The following is a 22,971-nucleotide window of genomic DNA, read 5'->3' as shown; positions in this document are numbered from 1 at the left end:
ATTATACTTGGGTAAGCTTTCTATTCACCCTCCTTCCCCTCTATGCGAATTTTTTGTAGATTTGGGTATGGTTGAGGCTTGATTTCTATTTTCCTTAGGTTTTGACCGAACTCATTGGCTTAGATAGGGCTTTAGAGAGTTAAATCAAGCTTCTAAACCAAAGATTGAGAAATTTGTAGTGATTTAAGATTTTTAGTTAGGGTTTGGACAAATCTTAAGTGAAATTTAGGAGATTGGGAGTAATGTGGATGGAAATCTTGAGTTAGTTCAATCACATAGACTTAGTTCTATTAAATTATTAGCCCACATATTCAATTGGAAAAAATAAAAAGGATATAAGGTGGTATGTTGATAATCCATTTATTATAACTATAAAATCATGTACATATGCATATTCGATAATTGAATCACCTATTTTATTGCTACTTTATATACCTGCGTACTATTCTTATACGTAAGTAGTTAGATTAAATTATTTAGTTATCAAGTCCTTAACTCACTATCGTGGTTATATTTTACAAGCAAAAGCTCCGATAGGAGCAAAGGGAAGGAATGTATTATTGAGAATTGAAGAGCTTAAGTTTGTATAGCTTTTCCCCTCTCTTTTGTTATTGTAATGAATAATTTAGCGTAAAGTAGCAAATTTAATCACAAACTATTTTTTGAGGAGCATCTAGTAGCCTAAATTATCAAATAGTATAAAATAAATTATGAACTTTTAAAAACGAAGCATCCAGTAGCCTACCATTAACTTAAGCTAACGGATGTTATATGGGACCCACAATGACACATGGCACGACACTGGCGTGACACATCAGCATGGTAAAAATATAAATTTAGTCACGAACTATTTTCCTAGGAGTGCTGGGTAGCCTTTATTATAAAAAAATGAATCATCCAACACCTTCCCCTCAATTTTAACCAAACACCATTTATTTTCATACTTATGAGGCCCATAAAGAATTAATCTCTCCAATCTTCTAGCCTTCATTCTCAATATAAGCTCTAGAAGAAGAGGTTCAATGAGTTTTTATCTGAAGACATTTACAAGGACGATACCAATGAAATAGAAGCTTAATTTTACTATGCATGAAAAAAGCTTGATTCTATCTTAATTTAGTTATGAATTATTTCTTTTACTTTGTTAGCATTGTCTTCATGAATATCTTCAAATAAAAACTCTTTGACCCTCTTCTTCGCGAGTTGAGATTGAGAATAAAGGTAAGAAAATGGAGAGATTAATGCTTTGTGAGCCTCATAAGTATGAAAACAAATAGTGTTTGGTCAAAATTGAGGGAAAGGTGTTGGATGATCCATTTTTTTATAATAAAGGTTACCTAGCGCTTCTCGAAAAATAGTTTGTGGCTAAATTTACACCTTTACCATGCTGACATATCGTGCCCGTGTCGTGCCGCGTGTCATTGTGGGCCTTACATAATTTTTGTTAGCTGAAGTTAACGGCAGGCTATTGGATACTCTATTTTTAAAAGTTTGTGATTTATTTTACACCATCTAATAGTTTAGGCTACCAGATGTTCCTCGAAAAATAATTTTTGGCCAAATTTAAACCTTTACCCAATAATTTATGATAATTATGTCAACTTAGGATAATACATTAATTTTGGGTTTACTTGCATGATAATGTGTATATGTGGGTATCTGGCTTGGGATGATATATTTGTAATGAAATTGTTGTTAAAGGATGAGATACTAGTGCAAGTGACAATATAGTGAAGCATGTATGTGTATTGATGAACACATATTATTGGATAGTAATTATGGTCACCCCTTGATATATGTGAAATTGGGGTTTTAGTGACCAACTTATATTTGAGATGTCATTGTTATTGTATGATTGTTCAATCAGGTTAATTGTGATCCATTTCAGTTGGTTCAAATAGTCCTAGGGTTATTGGCACTTAGTTGGTGGAATTAGACACACTTGTGTGTGTTTTGAAAGGAAAAATAACAATTTTATATGCGTGTCTAACTTTTAATTAGGGAAGTCTTTGGTTGTGAAACCAGTGCTAATAGTTAGGTGGCTTAAAAAGCTACATGTGGATACTTGAATTGCTCAAATCAAACATTGGATAACGAAACAATGTAACATCCTAATTTTTAGATAAAAAAAAAATTTATGGAATTTAAGTTTTTATTATTTGAGATTATTTGAAAATAATAATATGGTTAGGCATTTAATTATGAATTAAAAACTTAGTTTTAAAATTATATAAGAAGTATTTTGTTAAGATATAATTTTAAGATTTAAAAAAAAAATTAATGTGTGTGTGTGAGTTAAAAAAAAAAGAAAAGAAAAGAAAGTAAAAAAAAAAGAGGGGGGTTTAGTCCCACATCGGTTAGATGTGGGAATGAAAGGCACCTTCTCATGTATAAAAAGAGGAGGTGCATTGTGGAGGAAGCATGAAGAAATTTTTGTTATAATTTGTGAAAATTGCAACTAAGGGTCTAAGATGCAATTTGTGAAAATTGCAAGTAATGGCCCAAAGGTTTGAATAATTAAATTCAAACCTATAGTTTTTTTAATATAATTTTGGGACTACAATCCTATTTTTATATTATTTTTCTCTCTTCCTCTCACGTTGCTCTGCGTTTTCTCGCAAGGGGAGATTATTTTCTTTTTCTTCAGGTATGTTCCAACTTTTCTGTTTAGATTAGCATTTAAAAAAAATTATTATTTAGTTATTTTCTAAATAATATTAGCTTTCTAGTGATATGATTATTTTGTAGAATAGAGTAAATATTCTGATTAGAATTTTTCTATAGGATAGTTAATCTGATGATATAATGGATTAAAAATATAGGTTAAAGCTCTTAGGGATATAATAAATATTATAGAATATTTTTTTGAGGTTGAAACTCATGTTTAAGACATTTTGAGTTAAAATCTAGCTCTATATGGTTGAATTTATGTGGAATCTGAGATGTAGGGATGAACCTTTGATTATTAAATATTTATTTAAGTATGAATAAATATTTTTGAGGTTATAGAAAGGTGATTTGAGGCTTCAAGATAATTCTAAAATTTTTAATTTATTTTTAAAAGAATTTTTAGAATATAGATGGATGAAATTGTAATACTAGAAATAATTTGAGGCTTAAAAATAGTTTATTAGGGTATGAGAATTTTAGAAAAGAATTTGAGAAGTTAAATGAGGCATAAATCTTAAATTAGTGTCAATATGGATTTTAAATTTAAGACTTTCTAACTCTTTAATTTATAGTTATTTATTAATTTTAATGTAAAATTAATATATAGTATTGTGAAATAATTATGTAGATTATATTGACAAAGATAGTAGTGAAAGAGGAGTTGTGAAGGGGAACTTGTTATTCAAGATACAAGGTAACCATTATTAATGTGTTGTGATGGGTGTGTTTGTGAATGGTTATGTGTGGTTTTGTTGTTTGGAAAAATTATGAATTATTAAAAATAAATACTGTTATATACTTGTTTGAAATTATTGCCAAGTGGGTCAAAAATTTATTTTTATTTATCATGATGAGATATTATTATTCGAATATATTTCTGTTTGGATATTTGAATGATGCATGACTTGTCAAGGTATTTTAATATATGGTGTTAATGGAAATTTTTGTTCGGTTAATTATTACCACGTGGTAAGCCCTCATTGGACCCAATGAGTGGCGTTTCGCTTGATCCAACTCAACTTTGGCCGGGTGATTTGGCGTCTGAGCATGGCGAAAGGAAGATATAAGGTGCAGTCATGCAAAATTAAATACTTGTTCGATTTGTTTGAAAATATGGTTCTGTTAAATGTTTTGTGTGCTCACTTAGCAATCGCATGATTAGTTACATCCGCATGCATCATTACATATTAATTTTTGGTTACTGGGACTTTTAAGTCTCATTCCCCGTGGTTAATATTTTTACAGGAGCGAGTCCGGCCGAGAAAGCACCAGAGGTGTAATTATGGTGTATGAGACACCATCTTTTACATTACCTCTTATTTTGGATTATACAATGTATCTTGTGCCAACTTAGGACATATCTTCTTTGTGGAGCATGTAAACTCTAATCCTTTTTATTAAATGCATTTATATGTCCAAGAGGATTATGTCTGTCCCTTTTAATTCATGACTGATTTGAATAACATGCCATGGGGGTCATGTCTGTCCCTTATGGTTCTAATTGCTTTTTGGGATATTTTAAGACGTGTGATATATTGTCTTAGATGCATCATGGTAAAATTTTTCTACCATGATAAGGGTTTTAATAATTTGTGAAAAATCAGTTTATAAGTTTGAGGGTGTTGCAAACAATGCGCTTTAAAAGTTGGTTTCAAGCGCTGTCATGATAGTAGTTTGCTATTACGACAATAGGGGTGCACTATAGCGCACTGCACAGCAAGAAGACTTTCCTTTCTATGCCATCTGCCACAACAGATGACACATGTGTCGTGGCAAATGAGACATTTTGGGGGACGACCATTTTGATCCTTCCAATGTTTAGAAGTGCTATAATTTATTCCCATGCTTTCGTAACTTTGTTTTACTTCTTTTATGCTTTGGTTTGAGTTCAAATATCTTTTCAAAAAGAGTTTTTGAAGATTTCAATTCTTTTAAACTTGATTTTAAACTTTTATGTTATGATAACATTATATAAGGAATTAATTAATCTTAGTTATCATAATGTGTTGCATGTTTGTGTATTATATTTTGATAATGTCAAAGTAGACATTTCAAAAGGCTCTTAGATGATATTTTCCCTATATAAATAGATTTTATATGGTTTTGAATTTCTATGCTTTGCTCAAGTTTTAATATAAGTCACTATATTTTATTTTTGATATTTAGGTTCCTACACTTTTCTACGCATGCAACATTGATCCTTATATTTTCAAAGGGACATTAACATGGTATAAACAATGTTAATAATATTGACATGTTAATTAACACTGTTAAATCTATGCTTACATGTCAAACTAATATTGACATAAAATTTTAAAAAAAAAAGGAAAAAAAGCCTATGTTTTGCTAATTATTTAAATTGTCTAAGTTGCCTATTTATTTCATTTGATGTACTTTTTTTATTTTTTCTTATTGAAAATTCCATGTTCACATCAGTTTAATATGCAAGTACAAAATTAACAATGTTAATTGACATGTCAGCAATATTAATACTATTTGTGCTATGTCAATGTTTATCTAAAAGTGTGGGAACCAATGTTACAGACAAAGGAAAATGTAGAAACTTAAAATATTAAAAATAAAATGCAGAAACATATATCAAAATCTAAGAAAGTGCAATGATCAAAAGCAATATTTTTCCATAAAGTTTTATGAAAGTATAGTTAAAAAGCATGTAATAACAACTTATGTATAAGTGTGTTTATATATATATTTTTCAAAAAAAATCATAACTTTTAGATTTATAATTGATTTTAACATATAAATAAAGAAAAAAATTATAACTTTAGATCTTTGCATTTTGTTTAAATTTTGTTATAAATTATTGTACTTTTTTTTTCAATATTCTAAGTTTCTACATTTTTTTCTGTGAGTGTCCTAGGTCCTTTCATGAGCGGTGTTATAAGGCTTTAGAATATCAAAAAATAAAAATATAAAGACTTAGAATATAAAAAAAAAGGTGCAAAAACCTACAATAAAACTCAAGTAAAGTGTAGAAAAATAAATTCATATAAAATCATAACTATGATTTTAACTATGAATAACATGATTTTTAAAATCATAGTTAGAAACTTCAAAACTAAATGCATATTTGGACAAAGTTAATCAATATCATGATTTTGTGAGAATATATCTAAATTCAAAGTCAATAATATTTACTCATTAGGCTTCTACTGACAATTTTGGTGTTCATATTTTTGACATTCAACCATTTGATTGTGGAAATTTTTTATGCATTGATATGACACAATATGTTATCTGGCATGGTGTTTGTGTGGGCTTTTATTAAAAAAAAAAATTAATTTTTTAATTCTCTAACTTTTAAGTCACTTATAATTCAATCTCTTAACTATGACTTGCTGTGACTCAGTCCCTCAACTATGACTCGTCTATGACTTAATTCTGTAATTTTTGAATCACTTACAAACTAATCCCTTAACTTTTGTTATTTTTTTCATGTTAGCTTATATATCACATTAATGAGTAAGAGGAGGATATTTTAAAATAATATATGAGCATTTTTTATCTCTCTTATTTGATAAAAATTTTTTTAAAAAAATTAAAAAATAAGAACTGAGTTATAGGTAAATCAAAAGTTGAGAGATTGAGTTGCCACGAATTATAGTTGAGGGACTGAATCGTAGCGCGAATCATAGTTGAGAGACTGAGTTACAAGTGAGTTAAAAGTTAAAGGATTAAAAGATTAATTTTTTTAAAAAAAATCAATCATATTTATTTATTTCTTTATAATTATTTTTTCAAATATTTAAATGTATCTTAAATAAAATAGTGTTTTCCGAACCATTTTTAAATTTTAAATCATGACAAGTATAAAATAAAATTAAAATCATGATAAAAATAACCTGTATGCACGAAACATAATATGAACAAACTTAATTCTATCCAAAACATAATTTTGATGATCTCAAAACCGAACGGTGGTAAAAGAAAAAGGGGAGAGATTTAGGGCTACTCTTTCAAAAACACAGCGCGAAACACAGAAACAGAGTTACTTCTCCAAGCTTCTACACATTTTCGTCTCTCTCCATATTACTGACTACTGCTTTTTTCCATATTTCTGATTCTGATTTAGTGCATGATTTAGACTTTTAGTCGCTGAGAGAGCTGTTGAAGGGATCATCGTCTCCCAGAGATGGCTTTGGCCTTCGACGAGTTCGGAAGGCCCTTCATTATCCTGAAGGAGCAGGAGCAGAAGACCAGGTTAAGGGGTCTCGATGCTCAGAAAACCAACATTTCTGCTGGCAAGGCTGTTGCTCGTATTCTCAGAACCTCTCTCGGACCCAAAGGCATGGACAAGATGCTTCAGAGCCCCGATGGCGACGTAACCATTAGTTAGTTCCTCTCTTTCTCTATTCAATTTCCTCCTGTAGTCCCCCTGATAGCTTGTATTTACTGAAGCTATAGCTTCCCTTTTCACTTCGTCATATTTAACAATACCCTCCCTGTTTGTGTTTGGGTGGCATTTGGTTTTCATTTCCGTTCCAGATTTACTCTGGAGATCAATGAATTGTTCTAAAGGGAACTGCTGCCATTATATATCATTTGATTGGATTCACTTTGAAATCGTTAAAAAGGGGGGCATTTTCTATTGCTTTGATTGAATACCGGGTAAAAGTGAATACTTGAGTTCTTATAGATTTGGTTGAGTTTATATGGGTTTTATAGATCGCTGATCTTCGTAGATATTCACAGTGAGGTATTGTACTATAGAAATGATATGCTTAGTCTGGGAGTTGCTTTAGTTTTCAATTATCAAAGCGAAGCAGCAGCCCACAGGATACACAGAATTTTGATCACCAACTGTACCCTGAGTTAAGGGTCTTCATTCCTTGAGATTGCTTCCTAGGCATTGGGGCGGATGATCATACTTTGCAAACCGGCTTGAGTTCACTTTGGAATTGAATTATGAGAAATCTGTGCCTTTTTTTTTTTTTTAAACGCAAAGTAGTTGCTTTCTGGCTCAAATGTCAAGCTGTAAAAACTTGTCATATGTGTGGCCTGTGACTTCTTCAATTCTCCTTGCCACCAGCCTATGACAACTTGCATTGCTTACCAATAATAATTTTTGGTTTCAGCTAATGATGGTGCAACAATCTTGGAGCAGATGGATGTTGACAACCAAATTGCAAAGTTGATGGTTGAACTATCTAGGAGCCAGGATTATGAAATTGGTGATGGCACCACTGGTGTTGTTGTGATGGCTGGAGCACTTCTTGAACAAGCAGAGAGGCTGTTAGAACGTGGAATTCATCCAATTAGGATTGCTGAGGGCTATGAATTGGCATCTAGAATCGCTGTCGAAAATTTGGAACGTATAGCTCACAAGTTTGAATTTGCAGAGACAAATTTAGAGCCTCTCATTCAAACTTGCATGACTACTTTGTCTTCCAAAATGTCGGTGCAGTTATTATATTTTCTGATGTGTCATTATGCCTTACTGATTTTTGGCATTTCTAATCATGAGTGTGGTTTGTGATCTTTCATGCCATTATTGTTCTATTAAAATTCATGCTGCCTTTCGTCTCTCTTCATTCATCATGATGTCAAGTCTTCTAGAACTTAATACCCACTACCATATTTTGATTTTGCTTTGGCATTGTTGAAGAGATTTGAGTTGTGCAAAGAACTATGTATATTTATTAGTTTCTTAAATGTGAATGAGTTTCAAGACATCTATGGCATGTAAACGAATAGAACACTTCAACCTTTCTGGCTTGTGGGTTCCCTTTTGAAATAGGAGCCTTGACCTTTGGGTGCTTATTGGCCATTTTTGGTTTTGGGATCACGTGAAGTATTATAATAAAATTGTTGGAATTGTAAGATGAATTTATGACTTGAATATGACTTGTTTTTATATAATAAGGATCCGCTTTCCATGTAGTGCTTGAAAAGAAAACTTTTGATCAGATTGTTATAATGCATTTCAAAGGTATCACTACTTATGTGGAAGGAGAAAATTTGATGGCTGGTCCCTCCTGCCCACTGCCCACTATATTGATGAACTCATATAACACCTGCACTGTCACATCTATATATTTATTTTTTGTGACAGTAAGATTATTCATCTTAACGTTGCAGTGTGAATCGGTGCAAACGTAGCTTGGCTGAGATTGCTGTCAAAGCTGTGCTTGCAGTTGCTGACTTAGAGAGAAAAGATGTTAACTTAGATCTAATTAAAGTAGAAGGAAAAGTTGGGGGAAAATTGGAAGACACCGAGTTGATATATGGAATCACTGTGGACAAGGAGATGAGCCATCCACAAATGCCGAAGCTAATTCAAGATGCCAAAATTGCCATCTTGACTTGTCCCTTTGAGCCTCCAAAGCCAAAGACTAAGCATAAGGTTGATATTGATACAGTGGAGAAGTTTCAGACATTACGGAAGCAAGAACAACAGTATTTTGATGACATGGTTCAAAAATGCAAGGTGTGATTTCAAGTCTTGCATGATTTTTTCTATTAACGAAAAACTTCCTCCTGTTATACCAACTATTTTACTTTCTTTTATTAGTTTGTAGTTTGATTGCTCTTCATGTTACCTGGGGTTGATTTATTACGTTTCAACTTTAAAATGGACTTCCCTTGTTTTAATAAATAAACTTGTTATATTTTGATATACTGAAAGGGAACATCATGTTGGTTTATAGGATGCAGGAGCAACCCTGGTTATCTGCCAATGGGGCTTTGATGATGAAGCAAATCACCTTTTAATGCACAGAAACTTGCCAGCTGTCAGATGGGTTGGTGGTGTAGAGTTGGAGCTGATAGCAATTGCTACTGGTTTGCTTCATTCAAACTTCTCAGCTTTGAAAATTCCATTTACATGACACCTGTAGATTATATATGAATAGTGATGTATGACAATTGCCAAGACATGCCTCTAAGCTTTTGAGTTAAGGGATGATCTATTTGTATATGCAGGTGGAAGAATTGTGCCTAGGTTCCAGGAGTTGACTCCTGAAAAGTTGGGAAAGGTATTTCATGAATCTTTGTATAATTCTTTTTTTGGCGGGCTAAGACCAGTTAATCAATGCTTTCCAATATTATTTCTGCTCTTCCTGCTTTCAGATCATGTTTCATTATGAATAAGGGTGGAAATAAGTTAAGCCAAGCTAAACTTTGGCTAAATAGGCTTGAGTTTGTGTGGTAAGTTAAAGGCTTGAATTTTACTTCAAGTTTGTATAAGGCTTTTTTCACGACTCATGCATAAGCTTTACCTAAAGCCTAGCTTGGTCTGAAAGCCTATTTAAAAGCCTACTTAAAAGTAAGCCTTTTAAGTAGGTTTAGAATTCAAATATACTATAGGACTATTAGCATACAACACTTGATTTATCAATTATAATATATAATAATTAAAAGAACTTATTAACTACAATACAATGCAATAATAAAGTAATAACATTAAAATCAATATATAAGTCAAATTTGATCGAAAACATAACTAGCAATAAAAAAGAATATATTGATTAAAAATTAAATGGTGAAACTGATGTGTATGTGATATATTATATAATATATATATATATATATATATATGTAAATAGGCTGGCTTGCTTGAAAAAAAATAGGCTTGGCCTATTTCATTAAATATGCCTAATTAAAGGCCTGAACCTGCCTGAGTCTACTTAGTAAATAAGCTAGGTTGGGTTTGAAATAGGCAAGGGTGTAGGCTTCTGATAGAGGCCTAGCCTATTCCCAACCCTTTTTATGATCGACTAAGTGGAGTTTGTCAAGCTGATGTTTCTCATTGTTGCCATGCAAGGCTGAGTTGTTATGTTAGAACATGGTGGAGACAATTTATCCTATAAAATCGTTGATTTTTTTTTTTGAAAATATTTGTATATTTCAGTAGAGTATAGACTTTATTGGGTAGGTATGCTGCTAAAGGTTAAAGACTTGTTTTCCGTGGGCATATGACAGTAAGTGATATTAATATGTCATTCTATCTTATTTTCAAGGCTGGTGTGGTTCGAGAAAAGGCATTTGGTACAACAAAAGACCGAATGCTGTACATCGAGCATTGTGCAAACTCAAGGGCTGTGACAATATTTATTCGTGGAGGTAAGGACATACATTGTCCTATTTCTATCTTACAGCTTTGCATTAGCTTCTTTGTTTAATGTGTAACTATGTAACTTGTTTGGAAGAAAGATAATTTGCTAGTTCTGTTGTTTAGTAGGATTAGGAATTTAATTATGGATCTTTTTGTTAAGGGATTGATTGTGAACTTGTTTATATGGCATTGCAATTTCAACCACAGGTTGAGTGTGGTACTTCTACATGATAGACTATTGAAGAAGACTGGTTATTAAATGTTACTCCCTCTGGTTCTATTTATAAGACACTTTTAATTAAATCACATGGATTAAAAAATGTGGTTAAAATTAATTAAGAGTATTATTTTAAAAAAAAAAATTATACAGAAATCCTGAATCACCCTTAATTAAAATTATTAATTTTATCTTTAAATCTTTCAATCATGGCATCCAAATGAACCAACGAGATATGTGGGCATTTGGTTCAACAAGTTGTGTAAGGTTTCATATATTAAAGACCAAGCAAAGCTTCTAGAAAGTGTTTTGTCTGAAGAATTGGAGGGAGTTTTAGTGAACGATGACAAATTAATGAACTCTCTTGTTTTTGGTAGGCAACAAAATGATCATAGAGGAGACAAAGCGCAGCCTTCATGATGCCTTATGTGTGGCTAGAAATCTCATTCGCAATAATTCAATTGTTTATGGTGGTGGCTCTGCTGAAATTTCTTGCTCTATTGCTGTGGAGGCAGCAGCAGATAGATACCCTGGAGTAGAACAGGTACGAGTGGAGGAGTGGCATTATTGTCTGTTATTATTCATAACACTTATAATTGCTGACATTTTCATTTTCTGTTCAGTATGCTATCCGAGCATTTGCAGACGCTTTGGATTCAATCCCTATGGCCCTTGCTGAAAATAGTGGTCTCCAACCAATTGAGACACTTTCTGCCGTAAAATCACTGCAAATAAAGGTAAATGAATAGTTATACAATGTTTTAAAAGATGGGCTGGACGTCAAATAAAAAAGGCCAATGAGTATTGATTTTCATGGTTTAACTAGTTAGGCTAGCAGTCAAACCAATGCCTTAAAAATTAAATAAAAATGATATTAAATGCTTATATGTATAAAATAAATTCTTAATGTGTAATTGTCAATAAAATAACATGACTATATTTCAACATCAACATTGTAATTTATAATTTTATTACTTCTTGGTGAATTTTAGTTAAACCAAGTATGGATAGGTTCAAAAGTATCTATATTTACATGATAGTTGTCAACATCTTAGGATCATATTATGTGTGTGAAAAGGTCTAAAAAATGAAAGGGGCATTTTAAAGGGTCCAATATTTGGATTTTTTTTTTAAACTTTTTAGCCTTTGTTTATATTTGTTATTGATGCGCTCAGTTTTTTGAGAACTATTTTGGGTTCTAGCTCAACGAAAAAAAAAAAAAAGAAAGTTTTTTGATATAAACCAAGCCGTTAATGAGGCCAGCTGACAGTTTGATCTAGTTGGATTTTTGAAACATTGTTATAATGAATGCTTAGCGTGGCCGTTGCTGTTGCTAAGACTTGTCTCTTGTGTGCGCCTGAAGCACCATGCTTAATCCTGCCTTTAATTTGCAGGAGACCAATCCTCACTTGGGCATTGATTGCAATGACATTGGGACTAATGACATGTGTGAACAAAATGTATTCGAAACCTTAATCGGAAAGCAGCAGCAGATCTTGCTTGCGACTCAAGTCGTTAAGATGATATTGAAAATCGATGATGTTATTTCGCAATCTGACTACTAATAATCGGGTGTGAGCTAGTTGCCCACGTTAAGAGTCTTGAGTAATTTTTGGGTTAATTTTGGTTTGATGGTGGACGTGCACTAGTTCACCGGACAAAATGTATGTTGCAGATTTTGGAATGATTTTGTTTCAAGGGCCATGTAGTTTGTTGTTGGATTGCCATTAATCATTGGAATTGGAAGTTTGCAACCACGTCTATATATATTGCTAGTTAAAGAAATAAGAAGACTCTGAGCAAGTTAAATAATTATATATTTATAAAAGTTAATATTTATGTTCGTTGCCTAGCACAATGTGGAGTTGGGGAAATGAAGATGTTTTAATGAGTGATTCTGTGGCTGATAGTTAATCTGATGGTAGAGTGTAGCCATAACAATATAAGGATTCAGTTCCGACTTGGTCGGGAGGAGCCTTCGCTGCACTAGTTTGAGATTTGGACCGTTTTGATTTAATATTTTATTTTTTTATTAAAATAAAAAATTATAAAATTATAAATTTTTTAATTAATCTGATTACTGATCTGAACATTTAAGATTTAATATTAATGGTCCAGATTATGTATTAAATATACACTGTTCATAGTATATCTGTTTGGATGGTCAATTATAAAAAAATTAAATATTTAATTTGGATCACTTATGTTAAATCTAAACTGTTTAGATTGGTAATTAGATTTATTATAATTTTTAATTTAATGAAAATAAAAATATTAAATATGGACTATCCATATTTAATTTAGAACTTCTAGATTTGGAGTCCATTTTGATCCGCCTCAACTATTTGGACTTGTACTTACAATTTGTTAAAAAGAGTAAAATCAGACAACTTCATGTTAAAATTTGGAGTGATAGTAGCAAAGTTTATTACCGAATGCCTTGCTTTTTTAAGTCATAAAGTTTGATATGTAACATGACTCAAGTTGTTGCTCGAGATCAGCCATTATAAATACACACATCAAATTTACAGAAAGTTACAAGTTATGAATGATGTGGCACCTTATTACTTCATATTTGACCCGGATTTAGTTACCTAATTACAACACACACATTTTATATGTCTAGTGTCATCTCATTAATTAGATGCGATAGATATAACAACATGAACAACCCATATAGTTGGACAATGCCCAAAACAAGCTACGGTTAAATTGCTTATATTAGTACATCACATAAGATATCTACACAATGATGAAGCAGCCTAGGTAGCTAGTCCTTGTCTGCCACCTAATAAAGTGATAGAACTCACAAACTGAGAAGGTCTGGCGGCCAAACTTGGAGTCTTATTGTAAACAAAAGATGATCATCCTTCTCCTGACAATCTGAAGAATGTGCCATTCAACATTAGATCTCCTTCTGACTTCCAATTCCATCTCTTCCATTCACTATCTGATGCCCCAAAGTGTTTTGTCACATGAAATTTAACAATTCCCCATAATCATCATCATCACATTCTCAATTAGAAATTGTAATTCAAGCTAAGCTCCAACAAGTCCGGAAAATTGAAGAGTTGAGTTTAAGAAAATTACACTCCTGAATTTTTTTGGGCTTGACATGAGTACTTAAATAATTTTTTTATTTTTATAAGGGTTTATGGTCATTTTGCCGCTGAACTATACACAAAATGTCATAAAATATCTCTTAATTTAATTATAAGTCAATTCTATTTCTCAACTTTAAAAATTTCTTTCATCATTATTTTGCTGTTTTCTTGCTGCTAGTTGACTGTTAGTAAACCCTACATTACATTTTTTAAATATATTTTATTATAAAATATTTGAGTTGAGGGGCAAAAGTAACCCTTAACCTAATAAAAAATACTAAAAAAAATAGTGGGATCTATTGATGACTAATGGACATTAAGTGTTTTTAACGTTAGGGGATGACAGAGGGAATATTTAAAGTTAGGGGATAAAATTGACTCATTGTTGAGTTTAAGGGCATTTTTTACCTTTGGTGTATAGTTCAGGAACAAAAATGACCCTTAACTCTTTTTATAAATAATACATACTCTCCCCATTAAAAAATGTAAGATATTTTTTGAGGAGTTGAATATTAAAAAATATAAGATATTTTTAGTCTTTCGAGATATAATCATTACCTTTTTTTTCAAAAGTACCCCTATTGGTAATGACTTTATATTTATTGTAGGATGCTTAATAGAGATAAATATGAAAAGATAGGGTTAGTTTAAAAGTAGATAACTACTTTATTGGGGATGAGATTCAGTTAAAAATGCCTTACATTTTTTAACGGAAGGGGTATTAAATATTTATTAATCCTACCAAGAGACCATAGGTATATTTGAGTATATTATTGTAGATATTTATTAAGAAAAATAAAAAGGATCTATATTGTTATAATTATATTATTTTTCATTTGTAAAGTATCTTAAAATAATTTTGAAAATGTATTTTAATTTTAATTTTTAAACTTTAATCCCCATAGTTTTTTCCCCTAAAAAAACTCAAGTCTTCTAAATGACTCAAAAAGTATATTGTATACTTTTTATAATAACAACAATAATTAATTTTAAGGCAAAAATTGAAATTATCTTAAAAGACTAAAAAAAAATTAACTATTTAGCACAATCCAAATAAGCCAAAGTTATTAGGAATGACTTGAATATATAGTTTTTAAATATTTTTGAGCTTATTTTTCAGTTTGAATAAACTGAGACAGCATGAATTAACAATTGTAAGGTCTCCGTTACTAATCCACAATTAATTCTGAAACTAAGATAATCACAATACTAATTCAATTAGATTATAAAATTTGTAATATTATATAAATGGGATTCTAAGTTTTCAATTGATAAAAATGCTTTGAAAATCATTTCACCAACAAAAATAAGAGCAAAACAAGTTCATGAAAGCATGAGACTCCAATTTGCATCAAAGCATTTGCAATTTGGTTGAAAAACATCACTTTTTAAAAATCATAGAGGTGCAAACACAGCATATGCCCAACGCACCATGGCATGTCCTTGCTATGTTATGCACTGTGATGCATTGCATGGATCATGACAATAGAGATACTTTCATATGATAGCTCTCGGAGTGAACTTTTGACACGCTCCATTTCTTCATCTAATATCCAATTAAGGTGAACTAGGTGTATATCTTTTAAAATATTAGCTAATAGCATTAGTTTTGTACACACATCTTTTCTCATTAAAAAATTGGACACCCATTTGCAAACTCACTTCTTTCAAACTCAAAACACGTCTAGGGTATCCAATTTCATTTTCAAGTGCCAAAAACTCATAAAAGCCCTTAGATCACACTCAATAAGCTATAAAGAACTTGTGCAACACACCACAATATTTCAACAACACCTAAATTGAAATTTCAATGTTCAATCCCTTAATCACACAAACAAAAGGGGGAGCTTAATTCTTATAAATTAACACATGATTCAATTATCCATTTTTTTACACAATTTCCTACTTGTACTAGCATTTCAGTTTTATTCAGACTGCACAAACATGTCATGTATGACTCAGGGCACCAAAATACACATTTAAAATGAATCCACTGTTAGTAAAGTAGTCAAATATTATATGATAACCTAGTTGAAAAATTATCAATAAAATAAACGTAATTAAATTTACAAGAGGCCTACAGTTAGATTTAATAGATCCTAAGCCTTTGGTGTTTTCCCTCGATCCTGACTTAAGTAAGGCCCTGTAAATATTGAAAAGAGAAAAGTGAGTATAACCACCCAGTAATCAAGGTAAATCTAGCATATACAAATGCATGTTATTCAATTACAATGATGCAAGTGGAATATTTAAATTCACACATGTTCGCATACTCAACCATGCAATTCATTTACTTACAGAACTAACAAACATGTGACATGGAAAACTTAGCAATATTATCAATCGTGTGCCCTTATACGAAATGCAAGATCACAATAATACTAGCCATGTGGTCCAAATTATAATATACAAGATCATAAAAATAACAACCATGTAGATTTCAATTACAAACATGTGGATTTCAATTGGGACAATCCCTTGAAGAACAAGTAGGACAAATTAATAAAGGCTAGCCGTCGAGCTTCAAATGTGGCCATATCATATGGATTTTAATTCTCTACTCCTCTCCATAGGGTGAACTCTTATCTCAAATGATCATGTAACACAACCTATGCTTAACACATAGCATACCCATTATCAACATATTAATTGCATGTGGATTTTTAAGCATAAAATCATATTATGCATGTTTCTAACTATCATATTTATCTCCTTCCACAATCACACTCAACTTATCCAATGTCTCAATTTCACAAACTCCCTTTGTATATGTTCATTTCTACATGTACATACTCTTACACAACCACGCACAACAGTCATATAAACACATATTCTGATATAATCATTTTCATCAATTTAATGCACACATAAAATTTGTCACTACTACAATTTGCATTGAAAATGAGTTTACGAGCATCATTTAGTTTTCAAACAATTCTTTCCAATATATATATAATCAATCAACAAGCAAATATAAAATCTAAATTTTTCTCAATTACCTCAAATCTTTGAGATGTTAAAGGTTCACCTCTCAAAACAAATACTTCCAAAGCTTCACTTAGCTTGAATGGTACCAAGACATGATTAATCTACAATTAATCATACCAATTGTCATTAATATTACTATTAGCATAATTTTCAATATTTATTCAACACTTCCACAACTAACAAAATTGCAATTCCTTATATTCAAGCTTACCCATAAAGTCTATTAACTTTCTTTGAATCACATTAGTTTCATTAAATTATTAAACCACCATTAATGGCTATCTAATTGTAACATCCTCAATTTCAAATCAGGTTAATTAAGCTCAAATAGACTAATTAAGTATATTAATAGAATGTGTAGCTAGAGGGACTTAACTTGGTGTAATTGTTATGATTTTAACCCTAAAAGCGGGTTCAAATTGATGGTGGGCCACCCCGGCAAGGAAATAGGAAGAAAAGTAAAGATTTACTCTTTATGCTATATACTACAACACAAAGAGATAGATTTGAATCCAACAAGCTCCTCTGTGCCATGCACCGTGGCGGAAGGCAATGTGCATTGTGGTACATGGCCAAAATTTTAATATATTAGTTTTGTATCTGTCTGAGAAAAATAGAGAAGAGGAAGAGAAAAATGAAGAGAATGAAGGAGCTTTGCTAGGACTTGAGAAAGCAGAGTATTAGGAGTATTTTAGAACTCCTAAACATCAAAGATAAACTTCTACTTAAATCTTCCTTTCTTCTTTCATTTTCTTATGGTAAAGGTTAGAGTTTGATTGATAATAGTGATTTTCGGTCGATAGAAGCTATGAATCTAAATCCATTAACTTAAATAGAGTTAATGGGAGTAGGTTGAGCTAAGTAAACTTGGTATTTATGGTTTTATAATGATTGGTGGTTGGAGGACATTAAATGTCTGAAATTCTCATAAATTTAGTGGTTAAGAACAATGTGGTTTCATTAATGACCATTTAAAAGTTCAATATTATTAATGAGAGTTAAAGAAAGCTAAGAAGCCTTATGGGTACTTTTACATGAGTCAAGAATAAATCTTGAGTATTAAGAAATGATGAAGTGTTAGTGAAAAATAGCTCAAAAATAAATATTGATATTTTGTATGGTAAATGCTTGTAGAGTAACTAACATTGGCACCATTCAAGCTTCTTGAATACTTTAAGAGTGAGCAATTGAGGGGTGAAACTTTTGACCTTTCAAAGGTTTGAAGTAACAGGAAGAATTTTATCTTATACTTTTGTGTGTCTATTAGTTTATGAATTTATGATTTATCATTAAAATGTGTAAATTAAAAAAAATTCAAGTGTGGCTTGATTTATTAGAAAATTCACTAGATCAAATTTGTGAGTTTTATGCCTTGTGATGTAAAATTTCTTGGAGAACAATATAGTAGATTTTTGTATTATGTTTAATGGGAGTTCAATGATTTTGTGAATTGAGAAGTAATATGAATCTTTATTTGCGAGAAGTTCAAAGATGTTTGAAATAGTGGAGTTCAATGATTTTGAAAGTGTGAAAGTATAATGATTGTGAAGTTAGAGTTCAATGACTTATTTGATTTAAAGTTCTATAAAAATGTATTTAAAAAGTCCAATGATTTATGTAATGATAAAATTCAATGAAAATTGATAATGTGAAGTTCTATGAATTGTATATGTATGAATTATGGCATGAATGTGCATCAAATGATCTTGAGAGGTAGGAGTTTTTCTAGGAAGAGGAGTAAATGATAAAATTCATGTGGTAAGGCCCCATCTGTGTGATGGTTTACCTAGATTGATTATATTCTTATTGTCCCACTTGTTTAACAAGGGACTGTCCCACTAGTTTAATGAGAGAGTCAAACCTAGCTAGTTATCTACCGATTTAATAAGAAGACTAGTCTAGGGTGTATGACACCCTATAGTGTGAAAAATAAGGAAAACCGTATTCCATAAGTAAGTTGGGTGCGCCTTGGTCAGGTAATCCCCTCACAAGTGTTTAGGCTAGGGAATTCGTGGAATATAGACTATCCCATTGAGTTATAACCCATGGTTTTATGTTAGAGAAATAAGGAGTATATAAAGGTGGTGTGATCATGCATATAGTGAGTAAGGGCACCTATTGTCTATATTGTGTCCCTAATGATGATATCACAAGTTGAGTCTTAATTTCTTCTATTGTATTTGTCAATTATTTATGTGACCAACTTTCTTTATATGAAAAGTGCTAAAAAAAATTGTTTCTCAAGTAAATGCTATTATGTGAATAGAATTATGAATATCTATTTTCAAATGTTTTACATGGGCTAAAGTGTTGACATTAACTACTACTTGCATTTAAACTAATTGATTTGCATTAGTATGGATTAGTCAGACCTTGGTTATTGAGTAGTTATATTCATTCCATTATCTTCAATATTACAGGGAATAGCTCAAGATGTGTGGACAGAGGAAAACACCCAGAGACTTAGGACCGCGATCCTTTTGTAGTAGACCTCTTTATTTTGAGTAATTATATGTGTATGATAATTTCAATTGCCAAATAAGAATTTTCATTTGTTCCTTACTTGCATTATGTGAATTGTAAATTATAAGTGTATTTTGGGCCCTAGGGAGTGAGTTGATGAATATGTGTTATTGTGATAGGACCAAAATATTAATGCAGGTAAGAGTAGAGAATATTATGAGATGATTTGGAGAACTTGATGAAAATTGCGATAAACTCTCCTTTTTTATGTTTTTGAGTTTAAGGGGTTGAGTAGTGAAAATTTGATCTGGGAGTATTTCATGTGATATGGTGTATTGTACAAGTTAGTCTTAATGATTTATATGTGGTCAAATTAGTATCGGTGGCTATTGGCCTTTGGTATTTAGTTTGGACACTAGATTTTGCAAAAATTGTTGTGAAAGTGTAAGTTTTAAAAAGAATGTCTAATTTTTATTTTAGAAATAATTTAAGTTTGAGACTAATGCCATTAGTTAAAGCTTGGAAAGAGCTTTTTGTAAATACTTAGTTTGTATCATTCAGATGTCGAACAGAGATTTGAAGCACGTCGGAAGTTGGCCTTAATGCTGTCAAATTGACAGTAGAATTTACTATCAAAATTCATGCAATTGTGCTACGGTGCATGGTGCCACAAGTCGTGGCACATGTCACAAAGGCAAACACACTGAGATGCATGTTCAACGAGCCGTAGCGCATACCTCAAATTTTTTTAGAAATTCTCTTGTTTCAAATTCTTAAACAAATGTACTCACTTATGTAATGATTCCATACTTCTGCATATTTGTGAACTCTAATTTGTCAAGTTGCAAGACCTAAAAATGATTTTAGTTTTATAAATTTAGGGTCCCCATTTTGCTAACCATTGAAAACTTAGTATTTTGTTAAATATTATAATCCCATTCCTTAATTACTTGAGATTTGGTTTTAATTATGGGATATTTAGGAAGAGGATATTCTAGTAATACTTTCAACAACCCCATTTAATGCTAATTTTTAGGTATTTATTACCCTACAACTAACAAAACCCATATGGTCATTAATACTAGGTTTAAATAACCTAAACAACTCCATTAACTCCATTTAAATCAATGAGTTCAAACCCATAACTCTAAAAGCGCAAAAATTATCATCCTAAACTAACCCTAACTTTCAAAATGGTGCAGAGAGGAAGAGAAGAGGTTAGTAGTGGCTTATCTTAATGTAGAAAAGCTTGAATCACTCTTCCAAGCTTCAATCTCTAGGCCTTAGTAGACTAAAACACGAGCTCCTTTTCCCGCTCCTTTAAAACTCACTTTCTTTTATGTTTTTTGCAAGGATGACTTGTGTTTATTATTAGAAAAATTGGCCATGCATGCGTGCTTAGCATGCGCTACAACGCATGGCACAAGTCCCTCCTTCGTGATTTGCCACTTATGTGCTTCAGCGAATGTGGTGCACTTTGTGGCATGTGGCACAATCTTAATCTCCGTCAATTTTCTCTCTTCTCAAGGTCTAGGTGACTCAGCTTTGCTTTGGACCCAAATTCATAGCTAAAACTACAATTCAAAATATTTTTTAGACCCTTCTTACCACACACTACATTAATTTAGTAAGATACAATAATTTAGCCTAATTAATCCAGGTGAGATTTTCCGAATGTTACAGCAGCTATTTTCTCAATCCATACCCAAAAAGAAACAAACTCAAGCACACATCTACATATATAAGTATGTGTATGTCCCGCCTATTTGTGTTGTCCATCATCTGGAGCAAGAAATCTGTTGCCTTGGCTGAAAATGGTGGGATTGGAGCTCCCTCCAATTGCATAATGTTTCCAATGGTTTTAATCATTGCTCACCACATGGAAGTATCTGAACTTGCATCTGCATTTCATTTTCCACTTTCTTAACAATTGAATATCCCAATATTAATATATATATATATATATATATAAAGATTACCTGAGCATTCTTTCTCCTTGCCCTTCTTTGAAATGATTGTAGGCAACGATGACCTGCATATTCCCATCTTTCTCATATGAATTGCTGTGTCCTAGAAGCATAACTTTTTCGTGGTGGGTCATGTAATTGTTCGAAATAGTGATTGCCGTCAATCAATGAACCAAGTCAATCAACCTGTCATAGCACCTATACAGGTAATTGTTCCACCCACACATGGTTCTCGCTGGGGATCGAAACCTCATCACTGTTTGACCTCAAATTGAATTGATACTAGCAAGGAGATACCCTCACAAACCTGAAATTTCCTCAGACAAACAAATATGCAAGACATGAATAATGATGTTGCTCTTACGCTGTGTTTATACAAGATCCTTTGGCGATGTGGATGGTGTCTCCTCAGCTATCGATTGTTTTGTGGGAATTCATGAGAAGGCCCATCTTGAGCTTGATGTTCATGTCATTTTTGAAGACGATTTGTAAGGGTTCTTCTAGGATGACGCCGTATCTTAAAGTTCTAGGTTTAAGGTTCATAGGGTGGTTGCTCGGGTTGGTGACAGCGTATGTTCGGTTGTCTTTGCCTCTGATAGTGTGCTTGCTGATGGCACAATTGGCGAGACGCTAGCGATTATGATGCCAATTGGGATCACATCTCTAGCAATCATCAATGGGGTTGCTAGTTCCACAAGAAATGAACCTTAGATTATTTCTCCTTGAAACATTGGCACTTATGTGAGATCAAATATCAATTATATGCAATGTAAATTTTGAAAATGATACTCAATATTTTTAATTCAGAATGAACTATGAAAAAGATAAATGTAACTGAATAATTATGGTTAAGTGTATAACAAATACTTTATTAAATAATTTTTTTTTTCATATCTCATTGTTCTTCAGTTTTCTCTTAACGAATCAAACAAATATTATTGCCTGCAGACAAATATTTGCAATTAGCTTAGATTATAAAAATGGAATGAGAAATATTCAATATGACAAGGTATGCAATCCTTCAATAAAGTGTAACACATTTTTTTTTAAGAAAATATGATATAGTATATGCTTTTGATCATAAAATTATACACAATATATATATCATAATAGCAGATTAAAAAAACACTAAAAAGATTAAAAAACAATAAAAAAGCCTTGTATAAGTATAATCTTTACCACTCACTTATTTCGGAAGCAGCACAAACAAATTGTTGCATTGGTACATACAAACCTTATTTTAGTGGGGGAAATTAATCTAAGCAAATCCAAAAAAGGTTAAAAAAGATTAAAAAAACAGAAAAAAAGGCTAATTCCGTACAAAATGAAAAATTGAGATCTTTCTCTCATATATATAGGAATCTTTTTTCCCTAAAGGAACCCTTTTTGTCATGTACTAAATACAGCTATAAAATACTTTTCCCCACCCTTTTCTTTGAACTTAATTATATTGCCTTTTCCATGCACTAATTATACAGATTGGAGAAG

The 22,971-nt window shown here is 31.7% G+C and overlaps 1 protein-coding gene and 1 pseudogene across 1 annotated transcript; one reads left to right on the top strand and one right to left on the bottom strand.

The window, feature by feature from the left end:
* The first annotated feature begins 6,627 nt into the window (after positions 1-6,627).
* Positions 6,628-12,715, top strand: LOC129307887 (T-complex protein 1 subunit epsilon-like). The gene is made up of 9 exons (XM_054948827.1): positions 6,628-7,022; positions 7,767-8,085; positions 8,770-9,118; positions 9,339-9,471; positions 9,613-9,665; positions 10,650-10,752; positions 11,339-11,505; positions 11,585-11,698; positions 12,356-12,715. The coding sequence occupies exons 1-9, from the start codon at positions 6,824-6,826 to the stop codon at positions 12,524-12,526; spliced, it is 1,608 nt and encodes a 535-aa protein (XP_054804802.1). The 5' UTR covers positions 6,628-6,823; the 3' UTR covers positions 12,527-12,715.
* A 1,008-nt stretch (positions 12,716-13,723) lies between these two features.
* Positions 13,724-22,703, bottom strand: LOC129308975 (probable pectate lyase 22; annotated as a pseudogene).
* Between the last annotated feature and the right edge of the window lie 268 nt (positions 22,704-22,971).

This window comes from Prosopis cineraria, unplaced genomic scaffold (assembly GCF_029017545.1).
Source record: "Prosopis cineraria cultivar Desert tree isolate PC_DT_omini unplaced genomic scaffold, ASM2901754v1 PC4, whole genome shotgun sequence".
Classification (NCBI taxonomy): Eukaryota; Viridiplantae; Streptophyta; class Magnoliopsida; order Fabales; family Fabaceae; genus Prosopis; species Prosopis cineraria.
Note: the sequence above shows the minus strand (reverse complement) of the source record. Positions and strands in the feature narration are given on the sequence as shown.

What these genes read in the sequence shown, in the direction of transcription:
- LOC129307887 (XM_054948827.1), top strand. Translation starts at nt 6,824, where the DNA reads ATGGCTTTGGCCTTCGACGAGTTCGGAAGGCCCTTCATTATCCTGAAG. An exon ending in CGATGGCGACGTAACCATTA is followed by an intron (nt 7,023 to 7,766) that starts GTTAGTTCCTCT and finishes TTTTGGTTTCAG; the next exon opens with CTAATGATGGTGCAACAATC. An exon ending in GCTGATAGCAATTGCTACTG is followed by an intron (nt 9,472 to 9,612) that starts GTTTGCTTCATT and finishes TTGTATATGCAG; the next exon opens with GTGGAAGAATTGTGCCTAGG.